General features: G+C 36.0%; 1 protein-coding gene across 3 annotated transcripts in view; it reads left to right on the top strand.

The window, feature by feature from the left end:
- Positions 1 to 18151, top strand: part of LOC124170871 (voltage-dependent calcium channel subunit alpha-2/delta-2-like) — an 88583-nt gene extending 70432 nt beyond the window's left edge. For all 3 annotated transcript variants that reach the window (XM_046549885.1, XM_046549884.1, XM_046549883.1), the window contains 11 exons: positions 1253 to 1309; positions 1452 to 1619; positions 1698 to 1888; positions 1996 to 2171; positions 3863 to 4007; positions 5732 to 5916; positions 7278 to 7441; positions 9829 to 10082; positions 11029 to 11297; positions 13886 to 13962; positions 16182 to 18151. In XM_046549885.1, the coding sequence (XP_046405841.1) occupies positions 1253 to 1309; positions 1452 to 1619; positions 1698 to 1888; positions 1996 to 2171; positions 3863 to 4007; positions 5732 to 5916; positions 7278 to 7441; positions 9829 to 10082; positions 11029 to 11297; positions 13886 to 13962; positions 16182 to 16319 (1824 nt within the window). In that variant the 3' untranslated portion in view covers positions 16320 to 18151. The remainder of the gene's footprint in view (positions 1 to 1252; positions 1310 to 1451; positions 1620 to 1697; positions 1889 to 1995; positions 2172 to 3862; positions 4008 to 5731; positions 5917 to 7277; positions 7442 to 9828; positions 10083 to 11028; positions 11298 to 13885; positions 13963 to 16181) is intronic.
- The last annotated feature ends 768 nt before the right edge of the window (positions 18152 to 18919 follow it).

Below are 18919 nucleotides of genomic sequence, written 5' to 3'. Positions count from 1 at the left end.
ATTCTGGATGGTTGCCAAGCCAACACGGAGCAAAGTAGTGAATCAGGGACGGGCGGGCTCGAGAGTTTGGGAACCTCTGTACACGGCACTGTTGAGGGATTTACCCTAACACCTTCCCTCAACATTGTAGCTAATTGGGAACCTTACTTTTTGTACAACCCTTGTTGGTATCTTAGACATCTTCATATTGAACAAACCTGTAGAAAAAATAGATTAACTCATTGCAATTTCCTGCTGAGTAGTCTTGTTAACTTGAAGCATTACCTACCTCAAAAAATGCTGTGTCTCTGTTGTCCGAAAATGTAAGGAAGGACTAAAATGTTTATAAAAATGCAGTCATCTGCTGCCTTTAAATTTTATTTTGGAAATTGTGTGGTAGAAATTTCTAGATTACAAATTGAAGGTTTTGGCAGATTCTGAGATGAAGTATTTGAAAAAATGTATTTGAGAATTTTTCAGCATTATAATAGAAAAATGATAGAAAATAAAATTGATCAATTTTATTGATTATAAATGCCTTAACTAAGTCTTAGCTCAATATGGAGCTGTGAATTGTGTCTTCTCAAGATTTAGGTGGAGAGAGATAAGCAATGGCCTTCTCCACCAATTTTCTGTTATTATTGGTTGTGTTAATAGTTTGAAATCAATCAGACTCACATTTTCTTCTTTTTATCAGATGCCTAATTCTCCAACAATTTGCCATGTAAAATCAATGACCTTAAACTTTACCCTGATAAGTTGATGATGCCATGAAATTATGACAAGCAGCTTGCTCCTTCCAGGCACTCCTTGGCTTTATGAATGAGGCTCTACTCAAGTAGTTGAGTGTAATTTATACTCTAGTGAGTGATAGTGTCTCTCAATGAAAGGTTCCCCCAGAACGAATAAATTAACCAGAGTATATGCATCTAATGAAATCACTAATTCATGAAAAGCAGCAACTTCTGTGTTTCCTTATTTTTAACATATAAGAGAATGGCTGCATGGGGAGGATTTTTTCGTCTTCACTTATCTTATCCTTCCATCTACTGAATTATTTTTATTTATTACGATTTTGAATCTGTGTGAACAAACCTTTTATATGATTCAAGGCACTTTTTCACAAATGCTCTGGTGCCATTTAATTTGAGGTGAATGCTCACTCATATGTGATCAAAGTATTGGAACCTGAAGGCCAATTGTTTTTTGAATTGAGGTATAATAACACATTCATCTGTAGCATTGGGTAACTGTCTCCCCTCTTTCTCTTCAGGGCTTGGGCTTTGTGGCAACAATTACTCTTCCGGTAGCTAATCGATCTGCAGCTAATGTAAGTAATGCATGGCATTCATTTATATCAAATTTAAGTAGCTGCTTTGTTTAGACTCCATTCTGGTAAATGCTGATATTTAATTTGTAAATGAATAGTAATAAATCAATAATTATTCATTCATGTTGTATTTCCAAAACAGGAAAATCAAACTTTACTTGGAGTTATGGGAATTGATGTTGCTCTCTCGGAGCTGACATCATTGATTCCTTATCAGAACCTTGGCCACATTGGCTATGGTTTTTCTATTAATACAAATGGCTTCGTTGTCTTCCATCCATTGTTAGAACGTCAAGTTATTGATTCAGAGGTAAGCGTACATACTTCATTTTCCCTTTGACTGAAGCAACATGGTAAGAAAAGCATTGAAAATCAATGTTGTATATAGGATGCTGCAGATGTGGATTTGATGGAGCTAGAGGGGCATTCTGTAGACATGGAAAAGATTCGGTATGAAATGATTGATGGGAAAACTGGTTCATCATCACTGGTGTCTGCTACTGTGATAATTGATGAAAGGTATTCATTACCTTTGAGGATGAATTACTACTATGGAACTATTGGAGAATCTAAATTCAGGTACCTATAGCTATTCAATTGTAGTTTCCATCGGCTATGATGGCTAGAGTGAAAGCCTTTTATTTTTGTCAGAAACCTACTCATTAAAATGACAACTTTCATTTCAGGCTTGGGCTTGCTGTGCCAGAAGGCCACATTTTTGGGAAAGTATCATACAACAACTTTAGAGATAATCTGAACTTTGTTTATCCAGATGGTGTGTTGTTGGCTCCATGGAAATTTTGTGAGGAGGGTATGCAACTTCAGAACCTAAGCAGTTTCGTGACAGAGTCAATGCAGTCATGTGAGTGGAGAGAATTTTCCTATCTCGGAGGCAATGTGCCTTGTGTACAGATTTATGGCCATAATTATGCATGAAGTTTTGTGATAGGGAAAGTATGGAAAAAATGTAATTGGCTCAAGTATGTACAACTAAACTGTCAAATTTGTTTCTTGTTAACATTATAAATCACTGTTTGAAATAATAATCAGTATAATTACAAGTACTTTTTATTTTGCCTCACCATTTTACCTCATAATGTGGGTACAAATGCAAGTTTTGATTTCACTGCATTGGGTTTCAATGTTAAAACTTTGAGATAGAAAAAAGGCTGAATTTCTTGGTGAAAATGTTATTTTGGGTTATGGGTATGGGGAAAACAATAGAAATGCTTTAATTTTGAAAAAATCCAGCCATGACCCTTGTAAGGTCGCTGGGGTTGTCACCACCAAGGTCAAATGGGTGGCAAAAGAGAGAGTTAGTTACCAACGTTTAGAACCTTGGGCCAGTGGTGTAGCCAGGAATTTCGTTCAGGGTGGGGTCCTAAATCAGGAGGGAAATTTTTTGAGAAACAGGGTACATACTTAGTAGATGGTTTTTAACTAATTTTAACAATTTTCATAATTGAAAAAAACTTCAATTGTTAAAAAAAATTTTTGTTATCTTTTATGGAGAAAAATAATTGTGTTTTTATAGTTTGGGGGGGGATTCTGGACCCCCTGGCTACGCCACTGCTCTCAAGGGTGCCCTAGTCAGTGGTATAGTCTTGTTGACTTGACAACTTGTTGACCTGACTTGACACTGAGTTTTTTTCTGCATACCCAGATAGCAAACATGCATAACCAGATGGTTATAAGGTTGATATTGTCATCAACAAGGTCTGCAGGTCCCTCGAGGGATGATTATGTCAACTAATTGATCTCCAATCAGTACAGGAATTAATTTTTCCCTTGGACAATATAGGAGTTAATTAATTTTAATTAATTAATTAAAAGTTAATTATGTACTTATTCTTGTAAACCCTTATTCAAAGAACTGAATTTGTTAACAGTGCATTGTATATATATGTATACCAACTATGTTTACTGATAAAAGAGAATATTAATGATTTACCAATTAATAATGATGTACATGAGCACCTAACTAGGTCTCATCGCCACATCCATGTTACCCTCCATAAAAAACGTATAATAGCAAAAAGTCCCATTGCAATGGGATCAAAAATATTTAATTTCCTTCCCAAAAGTATTAATTTGATTAATTCTAATAGGGAATTTAAATCTTCTTTAAAGAAATTTTTAATTAATAAGTGCTACTACAGTGTAAATGAATTTTTAAATGACAAATGAACTCTGACCATTTTTACATTTTTAAGTGTTATGTTGATTACTTTGACGTGTCTTATATCTATGTTGTATTCATAAGATCCTTGGACAAATAAAAAATTTATTATTATTATTATTATTATTATTATGTAAATGCTAAGTAAAATCTATCTCAATGCACTCCTATGTATTTTTAGTATTCTCATACAGATAAGTGGGTGGTGTCTTGACACCTCTTACCACATACTTTTTTTAGGCAGCTTGTGGGGTAATATGTAGAATAGATATAGATGAAGATTTCTCTCTTATAACTATGTTGATATGATGCTCATATGTAGTGTTAGACTTAATTATTTCTTAAGTTAATGCTCAGCGTTTTTTGTTCTGAAGGTGATTCCATTCTTGTTCAACATTTGATGTGGGATGTTAAGAACACACGGAATCTCTGGACTGAATGGCAGAAAGCAAACAAAAGCATTATTTTTAATCGATTTGTATTCACAACTGGAGGATTGACTATGGTGTACCCATCAAGGTAGGTCCTCATGTTTTTACATTCACTCTTAACCCTTCCAAGCCGAATGCCACACATAAATGGCAAGGATTTTCTTCACAAAGCAACGAAAGCCACACATGTGCGGTGTCGATTTTCTGACGCAAATGAACAAAAGCCACATATATGTGGCATGGGGTGGAGGAAAGTGGCTGGCATGGAAACAATACAGTCAGATAGGCGATCGTCCCTCGAGACCCAGCTTAGGGCGAGCCCAGGCCCTTCCTTTGCCTCTCACATAGATCCTTTTGTATCCCCTCTGTGCAGTTACCCACTGCTATTTGCCGTGTTTCTTCAAATCAAATATTTTTTGCTTTTCTTATAAATCTAAAATTATTAATGAATTTTTTTTCCCTTATCACATGGAAATTTCAAACATAGTTTGTTATTATCAATGGAGTTCAGATCGAAACCAATCTATAGAATAGAAATTCTGTTGTGGACCTCAAATCCGGAAAGGTTGGGACCAAAGGGTTTCTAGATTTCTGGTCTTCAGCTTCTATATTTTGTTAATTAATGAATTTATAAATGCGTTCAGGCTCTTGTGCTCAATATTTGAGATCCATATGTGTCCCTGCATAAGTTTTTAGTGTATGTTCGTAGGGTGTGCTAACTTTCTACTTGTCCCAGAACAAGGCCCGGAGAGTGGTGCCACGAGGTAGCAAGTTGAAACACTATGCAGAGGAATTTTCAAACATTCTGGATTTCTAGTTTTCTGGGTTTCTGGATTCCGAATTTGAGGTCCTCAACTGTATACTAAATCTATCAGTAAGAACGTCAGGGCTTTGTTCAAAATTTCATCAAGTTCGGAACAACTCAGGGAATTCAAGCAAATATCGATGGGAACAACAAATATTTGATTATATATAACGCGGCTATTTCAGTCAATTGACCATGGACTAGCACTGTGAAGGAGTCTTTTAATCCTTCTAGGGTCTCGGACAGCGGCTGAGGAAAGGGATTGACATCCTGCTGAGTTGGGTCCCAGCCTTAGGATGGGTGCAAACCTCTGCCTTATGTTGATGCGAGAGGGCTTCGTACAAGAGAGAGTAAAAATTTTCAAGGGACTCGTAACATTGAAGAATTTCCCTCCACTAGGCTGAAGTGCGGAAGGGTTAATCCGGCACAAATTTTTGAATAATATGTATGCAGTTGTCTGTAAAGGACAATTACCTAATTATGATCTGAAATTCATCATTAATGTGTTAAGTTAGTGTAAAAGTTGTATTTATGAGTGTTTTTTCTGTAAATATTATGGAATGTTATGATGAAATTATAATTTCCCTTCCAATACTGCATGACCATGATGCAATCATGCTCTGACGTTCCACCCACTGACAATGAGTGGCCATCAATCCCTCTCTCTCATACTTCTTGTCTGAGTGATTTTCCAAGTGATTTGCTTGGAGAGGTTTGTTTGGCCACTCTCCATGCTCCAGTTTCTTTGCTTTTGTTTGTTAATGAGGCGCCTTCCATGCATCTTCACAAAATCTCCATATATTTATGTGATTACCATTTTGAATTCTTAATTTTGAATTGATTTAAAAGGATACTCATAAAAATTTCATGAAAATTTGAGATGCGTGAAAGGGAGTTTGTGTATTGCAATGAATTTATATATGTACTTGGAATGACTCAGATGTATCATATTTTGTACCCGTAAACTCCTCTCTGCATCTCTAATGATTACATGACTTTTTTTGCAGTGAAGTGAATCATTACACGTACCTGCGAGATCCGAAGCATAATCCTATTTACAAAAGAGCATCATTCAAGAAGGGATATATCTTCTCAGTAATGGAGTCTACTCGTTATGGAATTAAAAGCAAAACTGTCCATGTTTCCACCAAAGTAACTGTAGAAAAAGATGGAAAATCCTATGTTGCTGCAGGTAAGTACCTGGGATCATTTCATATCATCAAACTCCCCCCGAATTCATGGGTTTTACTCCTGGGAAAGATTTTAATACTCTGGGCTGGTCATAAATATAAATGAAGAATAATACTGGACCCAGGATAGATCCCTGGACTAGGCCTAGTTCAACTTCTTTGCCAGGAAAAATGCATTGGATACTAAATGAGTCGGTTCTTAAATTTTTTTGGTTCTCGGTACTGGTGCAGTTCTACCCATTGGTTCTCAGTTCTCGGTACTCGGCTCCAAGAATGAACTCTTATTATCTGAATAATGGCAAATTTAAATTAACAACCTCCAGAAGTGAATGAAAATAATTTTACTGAAAATGTAAATAAGCAGGAAAGCTCTGTAAAAAAACCTAAGATTGTCTCCATAGTTTTATTTGCCAAGTACGAAAGTTTAAATAACACGTTGTCGAAGAATGCTTGATCGACCAATGTGTCACATTACATCAGGCAGCCACTGATTCTCTCTGCAGGTTTGGATTTTTAAAAATCAACATTTTTACCCTATCTGGGTCTAATCTATTCTTTTTTGACAGAAATATTACCCGCAGTACTGAACAGACGTTCACTGAAAACTAAGGATGAATTGGTGTCTAAATTCTTTCGGTTCTCGGTAACTGTCTGGTTCTCCCCAATCGGTTCTCGGTTCTTGATACTTGGTTCCAAGGATGAACTCTTATTATCTGAATTAATGGCAAATTTAAACGAACTACCGCAAGATGTGAATGAAAATAATTTCACTAAAGATGTAAATTAGCAGGAAAGCTCTGTAGAAAAAACTTAAGATCATCTCCATAACTTATTTGCCAACTAATAAAGTTTAAATGACGCGTTGTAAAAGAATGCATTATCCAACAATACGTCACATTACAGCAGGCATCACTGGTTCTTTCTTTTGGAGAGGATGATCCCCATGTTTGTTTGTGTGAATTTTATTAAAGCATCTTGAGGCCTACAGCTTGGGCCTTATTAAGATTGTTGTGACCATGGCAGCTTATTTTTTGTAAGTTGGGAGATGCAAAATCATCTAAGTATCGACTTCCATGTATTTTCCATAGCAATAAAGATTACTGTCTCTAATTGTAAGCAATTCAAGCATTCATGCAACCATTCAAACAGCCCTTTCTGCTCCTATAGCAAAACGCATAAGGTAATATTAGACTTACTTCAAGCTCATATGTAATTTATGATTATTTTATGATTAGAGTGGAACTTGTTTCAAAAAATGAAATGCCTCTCATTAAATGATGTAGTATATAATTTATTCAATACACATAAAATTTTTGATTTGCACATGAATATTTCATGAAAAGGATAATTTTTTAATTTTCAGTTGTTGGAGCTGAAATTGGAAAGCATGTTGTCCAAATGGCTTTTTTAAATATAACTGGAAAAGCAAATGGAGAGAATTTAAGCTGTGGATTCACAGATGATCTGAGATGCTATCTTCTAGATGATGCTGGTTTTATCATAGCTTCCAATCAACTAGATGTGGAGGTATTTTATGTTGATTTATCATTTTTTAATCTTAACAAAACAATGCAATGATCATTTCTAGATATTATTGCAACTTTGGCTTTTGAAACACCATCACATGTTATCACCAATGCTACATATTATAACCATTCGATTCTTACCTTCAAATGAATGTTCACTGCTTCCATGAAGCTTTGGCCCAATAAGGCAAAAATTGCTGTATACTGGCATGGCCCTTGGCAATATCACTGCTGGATGCACCAATTTTTACCTGGATACATGTCCCTGGCGGTGTTGCCTGTCCAAAAAGCTGTCAGTGAGTTGGCAACTATTTCCTACTCGGATTACTTTGTTATACTCATTCTGGTTTCAGTCACCTTATCGCTTCATTACATTGCAAGCATTGCCACAACAGTAAGTTTATGTCCCTGCTAAAGAGCATACCTCTGGTGAAACTGAATTTGGATCCTTAAGTAATTCACTCATTTCATGATGCTGAAAGTGCTAACCATTGCAGTGTTATCAACTTCAATCAGCCTCTTTGGAAGATGCAAGAAATTTGACAAAGCACCTTTGATGTTTAGGTTTGAAGAATTTCATCGAAAATTTAAAACACACAAAACTCAACCAAAAAATGATATTTTATGCAAACATGTCATTTTCAGAGGTGGGTAGTTTTGAAAATACATTTATGGAAATTATGTTGTTTCGATGCTTTGTAAATTTTATTTTGCATGGGAAGAACAATTTCTTACAGTATTTTTTATTTTGTTACTAAAATACTATTGAGAAGTATTTTGCAATTTCAAAATACATTCAAAATAAAAATACCTAGTGTAAACCAGTTTAGGTTATACAGCCGTGGCTGCCCTCATGTTCCCTAGGCCTTTGTTTGGCTGGCTACATATGTGATGGATTTTTCAGCTGAATTAAATTTTTTTGTCACCATCATTCCAACAATAATGTTATGAAGTAAGTTAGAACTGACCCACTGGCAAGAAAAAATTGGGTGGTAAATTTTCTGTCAGTTATGCATCCATTGACTGACCCTGGCTCTAACAGTAATTTCACCATTGCACTGTAAACTGATGGTGGAGAAAAGGTTGGGAAAATTATAAAATGACAGTTACCAGCATGATACATGACATGATGGATGTGAGCATGTAACTATCTAAGTAACGGCGGTTGTAAGAAGTTTAGTGTCTTACTACTGAAAATGTTAATTTTTGGCGACTTCTGGTATTTCTCGTTGTACTCTGTGGTCATTTTGAATGCTTTGTTTGTATGAATTACCGTATTTCTCCGAATATAGTCCCCCCCCCCTAATTTTGAGGCTTCAGTTTTGGGAAAAGTTAAAAAAATGCATTTGAATAGTGTCCCCCCCTTTACTTTTACCACAAGCATTTTTGGAAAAAAATGGGGGACTATATTCAGACATATACGGTAGCTATAATAAAAATAATAATAATAATATTTATTTGCCTGGAGATCTTGGTACATACATGTTCCATGATATATGGCGTGTCAATGTTTAGTTACAAAAAAAGACATTTAAGGAAATAATAATAAACATTACCCATACAGAACATATGTACATAGTTAAATATTCGTCAATAGAATAAAATAAATGTATCAAAAAGAACTCCTTCACCTTAAATTTAAAACTAGACATTTTTTCCAAGCTCTTAATGTTTCTAGGAAGCTTGTTGTATAGTAGTAGTCCCATGTTAAGGAGGGAAAGCCTGGTTTTACTGGTTCTGATGAACTTTACATGTAAATTGCTAGAGCATATATGGATAATTATTGCTTGCATGTAAATTGCAGACTTTAAATATAATTCCTCATTTTATTTTGAGAATCATCAAATTTTGAACGAAGCTCTACCATCAATATATTAATGCATTTAGTGCAGGAACAATTTCCATGTTGATGGTTATACTGAAATCGAGATGTGAGTTAATATTTATCGTAGAATTTTGTTTGAAAATTGTAAGCGCTACTCAAAAGACAAAGAATTTAATTCTTAGTTTATATTTTTTGAGAAAGGAACAATTATTTATTTTGAAAACTGACTGAATGATCAATTGAATGACCACAGTCCCTTACCGCAAAGAGGGGTGTTATAATATGAGGGGACCGGGTACCTGCTCCCAAATTTCAAGGGTACAACCTAAGTCCCCTTTTGTTGGGTCCCGAAACTAAGACTTCGCGAACCCGCGACCATCATATAAGGGGGAGAGTAAGAAAGCGTATCTCTTCCTGGCTACGTCACTGACTGAGTTTGTTGTCTTATCTCTGCTTCTTTCTTCGGTCTAATATTTTAATGTACGGTGTTTACATTCATGCTAACTTACCTAAGATGACGGATACCCTATATTTAACGAACTTTTTTTATGTATTGTATCCAGGTTGGCACCTTTTTAGGTAGAGCAGACCCTCAACTGATGACTGAGCTGGTTGACAAATCAATGTATGAGAAGATTGATCGGTATAACTTCCATGCTCGTTGCGTTCGTGAGGAGGACTCTGTGACAACAGGTGCTCCAGCCCTCAGCCCATCCATTCCTCACTTGCTCATGCACATGTTTTCATCTTTGTGGAGCACTAGCTGGGTATTCGATGTGAGCCAGCTCTTTTCCTTCTTGCAATATGTCTTTGCGAGGTAAGCATTCATCCAATGAAAATTATTTCGAAAGATTTCTGAAAATTTGTATTTTTAAATCAAAGAGGGTTGGTGAATCTCAATGAAAACCTCTTTAGAGAACAACATGCATATTAATCTAGTAAAAGTAATTGGTTTGGGGATGGGGTGGTGTGCCCTTGTGTCACCTCCTGGCTGCGCCACTGACTGAGTTCGCTGTCTTATCTCTGCTTCTTTCTCCAGTCCTCCAGAAAACAAAGGGGTTTTCTAGAGGTTTCTAAGTGACTTACTGGACATTTTCTGCACTGCCTCTTCAAAAGGTGCTCTTCAGGGTTTGCAAATGCTTTGAAGAGGTTTTTAGAAGGATTTGTTAAGGTTTCTCAGAAGTTTTTGATGTAAGCATTGCAATGGGGTTTTCAAATGTTGTTGTTTTATGAAAAATCCTCGTAATACTCTTGAAAACCTGACCTAAGTTTCTCAACAGCTCATGATTTCATCATTTTGTGTTGCATAATAGTTTACTGTGGTGTTGAATTGAAAATGTAACTGCTGTCCTTGGTACAATGTTGCTAAAACTCACATTCATATTCAACGAAAGGGTTTCCTTTATATTTTTCCTCAGTGTCAGTCTGTGGTGAAGCATACGGGGAATCTGAAAGACTGAGAATACCTGAAATGATTTCAGTGAAAGATATATTATGCTTAAAAGTTTAATCATCCATTTTATGTTTCTAAGACATTATTGAGAAAAAATTCTCACAGCAAAATTTTCACGTAATCACAGATGCAGAAAAGCAAATCAAGTGTCGCAATATTAAAGCTTAAAACAAGAGATTATGAAAACCAATAAAATCTGATAATTTAATTGAATTTAAATGTAAACAATGAGCACTTTTGCTTGTTTGAATGAGCTATCTTTGTTGGTGGGCCCCACTTGGTTATCCTTGTTCTTGGCTCTCCCTCTTAGCTTTATAGTTGGGAGCATGCCGGCATATGCTGGAGCACAACTAGAATATGGGTGGGAGCCAACACGTGTGGACCAGGCATGCACCACCAAGGCCTCGTGGTATGCACACACAGGCAAGCTCAACTACGCGGGTGCATTTCAGTGTGACAACTGCTCACGGCCCCTGCGTGCTGCCTTCCTTCCTAACCTCACGCTTGTGTTTGTGGTCGCTGGACCACCATGCAGCTGCCTGATGCCTACCCACTACTTGAACCAGCTCCCAGTCGAAGGTAATCGCCTTCCAGCCACTTCATGGCTTGACATTAAGTTCATAGTTAGGAATAAATTGTTCCAAGGCTTTTGTCAAAAATGCTTTTTTGGAGAGTTCACCTGGAGAGGATCCACTTCAAGCCCCAAAATATCTTCAGCATCATTTAAAAAAATGCCAGTGCTAAATAAAATTAAGTAGTGGAAATAATTATTTTTGTAAAATCTTGCAAACTTCCTGAAAATAGATTTGGCAGTTTACATATATACCTCAGGTTATGGGCTAGCAGTGTTGTTTAGACTCAAATCTCCCAAAAATTTTGGGACTTTCGAACAGAACTTCTTGGCAACAACCTTGAAATATTTTCAATAATGTACATAGGAAAAGATAGATCCTTGGCTATTGTGGTATAGTGGAGTGGTAGACTTTTCCTGGATGTTTATGTTGAAATGAAAATATTACATTAATTTTCATTCAAAGTCAATGATGACTGCAAATCTTTGAATTTTTTAAATTACAGTGATTCTTGGGTGATTTTTCATTGTGAGCAGCCCAGATCAACTCCCCAACCCTGGTAATGCTAAGCGATGTCATCCTTGCTGCCGCCCGGCGATGCTTTCAAACGTAGATGGCAGCACTAAAGCTAGTCTGTGTGGTCTTATTAATATACCTGGTTAGGGCGTAATATAAAATGTTCTGAATATGAATTTATATCATTTAAATACTGACTTAAGCACTGAAACGTATTTTCACAGTCAAAAATCTTTGTTCTCTGATATGAATGCGTGGAAAACCATGAAATAGTTCCCCAAACTTTACATTTACAGCCTCATTGCATTCCATCTGCCAGGCTTCAAACAGATCAATCAACGGCGTCAATCAAGTTCAAACTCTACAGAATGGGATTATAGGTAATACTTATCTCAACAGCTTGTCAGTGGAATACAACTTCCTGAGTTGTAAGCACGTAATTCCGATTCAAGGAGATGAATAGCATTTTTAGCACACTATGTATATTTCTTTTCTGCAATAGGACTGTGGAAAAACCTAAGTGTAGGCCCCCGAACTTCGCATATAGTGTATCATTAAATATCATCTGCAAGGATTTCATTAGGTTAATCAACAGTGTATAATTAAGTACAAACCATACTGAATGGAGCAACAGTTAATTCTTATCTCAACAGTTTATCAGTGAAATTCAGATTCTGAGTGGTGAACAGGTAAATCCGTTTCGTGGCAAATGTGATGCTATGAAAGTGAACGCTAGACTGGAAATAATTGCTCGTCATAGTTGTTTTACTAATTGAGGCGGAAGGAGCAGAATAAACTGATAAGGCCCTATCTAGTATACTAGCTTAAAAGGCCCTATTTTAACAGGTTTAGCTGCTTCCAATAAAGATTCTCACTATGGTAGTAAAAAATGTTTGAGGCTGAAAATCTTGTGGGATAGATATGGAAATGTCAACAAAGTCAATTCTACTGCAAGAAATTCCTTCCTTATCTCGAAAGAATCAAAACACTTCATCTAGAAAAATTTCCTCATACAATGCACTTGGTATCTCAAGAAAATTTATCGTTTTAAAGTAGCATCTGTATTTGCATGTATGCTGAAAAAACATCACTCGCGTACAATCACCATATAACTCTTAGATGTTTCGGGCTAGCTACAGTGCTGCCATCTATGCGAATAATTTCTTTTTAGCGACAATAGCGATGACAGATGAAGTTTTAAGTGCCCAGTCCTGATTATTCTAAGTCTGTGATTGTGAGCAATCATTAGCAGCCTGTAAAAGTTGGTGTAAATTCAATCCATGATTAGATTCTGTATGAATCTGCTTCAGCAATTGTTTATTCCTGTATTGAATGCTGTGGTTATCAACCTCAGAGGCCTCAATCTAGAGGGCCTGGAAGTGGTTACAGATAATTAGGTGTAGCAAAGTAGTCAAGGAGGAGTTACCCTGTGAATATAGTGTATGGGAAAAAGTTATCCCTACAAAATTTATGTTGCCACTATGGCTCAGTGGAAAAATAGGTTTCTTTTACAGTGGGTTGACATTCTTAGGGCGATGAAGGAAATTCAAAGAAAGCAAAACACTTACTTTTTTCATTGTCCAAATGCCTGATGGATTAATGGGAGTCCCTGTACCCAGGTGAATTAGATGGCATCATGTGCAGACTCAAGGCATTCCCTAGAATTCCTCTTCTCATGCGTTAACGAAATGACATCACTCAATAGATTTAGAATTAATAGATACAAATGATTAGAACAATTAGATACAAATGAATTTATCTTTAAGTCATACTTTGAAAAGTAGATAAAGAATCGTCATAAGTTATTATTATTATTAATTTTAGCAATAATTCAATCTAGGTCCATAATGACCACTATTCAGGGCTGCCCACAGACTTCTTGTGGCCTGGGGTAGAGTTTGGGTGTGAAGCCCCCCTCCCCCAAAGAGAAATAGCCCCCTTAACTCTGTGGCCCAGGGCAGTCCTCCCCACTCAGGTTTTAAAACAGATTTAAGCTTATATATTCTATCCAACTCATTTTGAATGGAATTTTCTGTTGCCTCATATTATCATTTATCTCACAAAAGTACTTTTTTCCAGATCCTGGTCCAGATTGGTGTGCTTACAAGAAGATGTTTCGTGTAAAACCACTGATGTGCTATGCTAACACGGAGAAGGTGAGAGGGCAACTCGCACTTGTTATCTGATGGTTAAGAGGTGAATGGTGTGGAATCAGTGTTGTAGCTGGAAAAAAAATTTAGGCGGTACTCACCAAAAATTCCAACAGCTGAACGTGTATTATACATCCGGCCGCGAAGGTATTTTAACCGGTACACTTATAACGAGTTTGGGTTTTAGGGGGTACGCTGTACCGGCCCAACTACAGCACTGTGTGGAATGCATCTCTCTGAGAGTTCTGCTCTCAAGGTTGAAGGGGTAAAATGTTGACAATCAACCATTTGCATACTTTGCAAACTTCTGACAAAGATCTTGCACATATTTACATTCATAGAGGCATGACTCAAGCAATTTAAGTGAATTTTTGGCTTGACAAAAATATCAGAAATAATGTGTATTGTGAGGATATTTTTATGCATATTTAAAAGTAATCATCTCTAACAGAAAATGTTCCCCTTAGTACATTATTGTAAAAACATCCTTGCACATTGGTTTCATTGAGTATGAATGACACTTTCCCTTGCATAAAATAAGTTAAATTTTACAAATTATTTCTATTTGAAAGTAGTGACTGAATGAACAGCAGAAAACGACAACAGGAAAATATTTCTAAGATTTTGAAATAACATCAGTTACTCGATAATAGTGGAGTATAAAATTTTATTTATGAGTAATGCATTAATTGTCAGAAATTTAAGCCCAAGCCAAAAATTCTGTTCACTCAATCACATATTTGTGAAATGTTTTGGATGAAATATGTGTGCAGACACCCAAAATTTTGAGATTGAAAACTCAAGAGTTTGGGTGGATAGATACTCTTACTTCACTCAGATCTGTGGAACTTCAAGGAATTTGCCCTTGAAATGGGAGAGGGATCATTGTCCATGATGTATCGCACATCCAGCATATGGTTAGAGGCACTGAAGCGGTGCTGGACGTCGCTGAAAATGTAGCCAAAATTCACTCCACAGTCAACTGCCTAAATAGTAATGCAAGGTAGGAGTTAAATTTCAACTCATTCAACAACAACATTTCAGCTCAATTCAACAATTAAATAAGCACTTAAGTATTAAATAACCATGTGACATCCTCAGGACCTCGTACTAGGTTCTACGTAATTTTTTAGATCAGAAAAATTGTCACATTGTGTGTGCAGCATCAAATCATGCATCACTGAAAGTTGATTGGTAGAACCTCTAAATCATATGCTAAATAAAATTATAAATGCTTTACCAACTACAGCAACAGAAGGATTGTGCTCTCAAGCAGTTTCAATTCCAAATATGTCAGCTGCAGTTACAGATTTCCCGATGGGAGTAAACTCCATTCTAATTGAGATGTGGGCTAAGCATTCTATGGAGGATATCAGGAAGAGTTAGTATTTGCGTCTATTAAGCATTTTAATACTGCATCGGATATGATTAATATCCCCAGTATAAGGAGTACATATATAGGTTTTAAAATTCCCGGTAGTGTGGGAACATTACAAGGGAAGTATTTTGGAAGACTTGAAATATTTATTACTTAGCTGACAGCATTCAGATGCCAATGAACTTAGTTTTTTCTGCTACTCTACAAATTTGCTAGGATCACTTGAAAGTTACAGATTGGAATGATGGTGGGGTACTTTTATATGTAGCCTTATCGGTCGGGTGTTGAGCTTGACCTCGTTTGCAATCATCCCAATCAGTTTTCATTCCAAGCTGTTGATTCTGGGTGGGATTGGGATTTGATGATTGAAATTTTTCAATCCTATGACTAGATGATCTCATCTCATCGTCTGAATGAAAATTTTCAATCATAGTAAAGTCCCATTGTGTTGCCAACAACGGAATCAACAGCTTGAAATAAGAAAGCAATCAGGCTATTTCTGATCAGTGTCAAGCTTACCCTCCCTTGGTAGCATTAACTATACTGGACGAGTCCCTCACTAAAATAGAGTCAAAATTGGTGGAATAGCTCATGCCTTACACAAAACAGAACTCTATGCTCTCCTCATGGAAGTATTGGTCATCTCTGTATGCAAAGTTGGCTGAGAGCTTCAACTAGGAAGAGGCAGACTTAATGGAAAACCATCTCAATTTCCACCCAGTTTTTATGTATGTCTAAGGTTAATATCATTCTGTTTCATATTGTTCTACCAATTAATATTGTTATATTGTTTATCATTTCATTTAATAATGTGATGAACATTAATTCTTAGTTCAATTATTTGCAGGAGAATGCAACTGACTGTGGGAGTGGAGCATCTCAATTTAGTGGAAGCAGTTTTGCTTTCCTCTGTTGTTTTTTTGTCACCATTGTTATATACTCTCAGACATTTTTTGGAAACAGCAAGATGAAAATCCAACATTAAAGAGCCCTTGATCGTTTTTTTTTCTGTTTCCATTATGAAAGGGACCGTAAAGCAGCATTTTATATAGGTATTTATTTATATATTTATATGTTGATTGACTTATTGATGTATTGATTGATTTATTTATTTTTATCTTCTTTAAAAGGTGACATCAGGACTATTAGTCCATTCTGTCATGTATCCCAAAGGATAATTTTGTTGTACTTAGGTAGAGTTAGAGGTAGAGTTTTTGGATAATTTTAGAAATTATTAGGACAAGGTTCTTAATTTAGTTTTTATTATTAATCCTGAACTAAACAATTGGATTTATTTTGACCTCTCTCTTCTTAGTTTTACTGTTGATAATGTTGTTATTTATTGGAGTGGAATAAGCATATGCTAATCCTGGGAAGTATGGGAATTTTTGGTTGCTTGATTGTGTGGAGTCCATGAACAACGATTAGCTGTCATTGCATCACCCAAGAGTCCCTATGATCCATTGCATGTTCCAACATTGTTTGTGCATGATGGGAATAAGCTGGGTTTTCTTGTCTTCTCATCTGCTGTCAAGTAATTGCATGCGTCAGTGCTATTTTCATGGCAGCTGCAATATCCATTGCAACAGTCTCAGAATGGACCCCTCGAACATTAAAGATTGTATGCTGGTCATCGCTTCTTGGGTGTCATAGTGGATAAGGATTGCCTTGAAATCTGGAGTAATGTATTCACAGGCCCACTCAAAGCACTGAGAATTTTGTGCTGCCTAATTTTGTGTGCTTGCTTTTATGCAAAGTAAGGCTGCATTTGTTTAACCTTTGGCTGTGTGAGTTGAGGAATGGTTGTTTGATAGGATTGGGTGGTGCGGTAAAAAATTGTATAGCTAAAAGAGCTTTAGAAAAGAATGAGAACTTAATATGGAGCTCTGCAAGTTCAATATCTGCCTCTAGCCTCTTCAGAATCGAGGTAATGGCTGTGAAATATCATGTAAACAATTGAAAGCCATCCCTTTATTAATGATACATCACCTAAAAAGCCAATTTATACAGAGATAAGAGAGCTTTTTCTAAAGAAAAGTGGGAGCAGGAGATCATTAATGAATCTTATGAGATTTGTGCTCTTTTATTAAAGCAGGCACTTCACAGACATTAAATTTTGGTGATATTTATCTTTAGATTCAAGCTCTTCTCTCCCCTGATGTCATTGAGATGTATGTAAGATAAAGTTAGCTCTCCTATATTTTTTGCACCTACTTTCTAAAATATTTTTACCAATCTCTTGGGAATAAAGGATCATCATAGACAACTTGGTGCTTGAAAAGCGTGCCTCGTAAAATGTTTCTATGAAGTGCTGGCAATTTCTCATTTACGATTTTTTTTCGAGATTACTTAGGTCTCGAGTTATTCTTAGATTGCCACCTCAAATAAATGGATTTAGTACCTGTTGGCTTAGTAATATCTGCTCCAGTTACAGAACACATTTTAATAAAATATGGGTAAAAACATGAAAAAGAATGGTTGATTTGGATAAAGTATCATACGTAAGAAAGACACCAAGTACCTAACTTTAGCAGAGAAAATAGATGCACTATGGTGTCTTGTAACTCTGATATTGATTTTATTTCCAAAATTTTGTGCTGAATGAAATAGACACACTGTTTCGCTGGGCTGTAGTAGATGTGTTATTGATCATGTAAATAGTTTCTGCATTGGTTGTACTATTGTCTTTTGAATACCCGTGGTGGGCATTTCTCAAAGTTATTCAGTTGTGACCGTGAAGGAAACCCTACCAACAGCACTGATTTCTGTTAGATGTGGATCATGTACACAAAATGGGAATAAAGCTGTTAGTTAATACATTTAATCTATTTTTAACACCATTAACCCTTTTAGTGCGGCGCACCGATATATCGGCTTTTACCGCTCGGCTGAAAGGTGCGGCGCGCCGATGTATCGTCTTTTACATTATTGTTGTTAAATTTGAGGACATTAAAATAAAAAAACTTATGTATCAGTTAACGTACTAAAATTTTGCGATTATTGTCCAATTTAATCTCATTAATTAAAAAAAACAGCTTAAAGATATCTAAAAAATTAACTATATAATGTTAATTTTTCCTAGTTGCTACATTTTACTAAAATACCCTCCGCATTTTTCGACTGTACCCTGGGAAGAAGGATAGCATTAAAAGGGTTAATGTTACTGACAGGTGCAATCTGGCCTGTGAATATTTATTCTTACCCCCCAGCCTGTAAGCCTTATGGCCCTTAGCCAATAAGTTGAATGGTAATTAAAAAAAATCCTGGATCTGCCACTGAATGGAAACATACCAAAAGCATTTTAAAAAGCCCCTAAGTGAAGAGCTAATTTTTATTTCAATTTGTTAAGGTAGGTAAATATAATAGAAAATATGTATAACTAAATAATTTAGTACAAAGTGGTAACCTCCAAATATATATTGATTTTATCTAGTGTTTGTTTCAACCCAAAGGGGTCAATATAATGAATAAATGAGGTGAATATCCGTTAGATATGCTTCGGATACTGATTAGAACTTTGATTTTCTATTTTAATGAATAGGGCTCCCAGACTGTGGTTTATAAAAATAAAAAAAACGGCATAAA

This window comes from Ischnura elegans, chromosome X (assembly GCF_921293095.1).
Source record: "Ischnura elegans chromosome X, ioIscEleg1.1, whole genome shotgun sequence".
NCBI lineage: Eukaryota > Metazoa > Arthropoda > Insecta > Odonata > Coenagrionidae > Ischnura > Ischnura elegans.
Note: the sequence above shows the minus strand (reverse complement) of the source record. Positions and strands in the feature narration are given on the sequence as shown.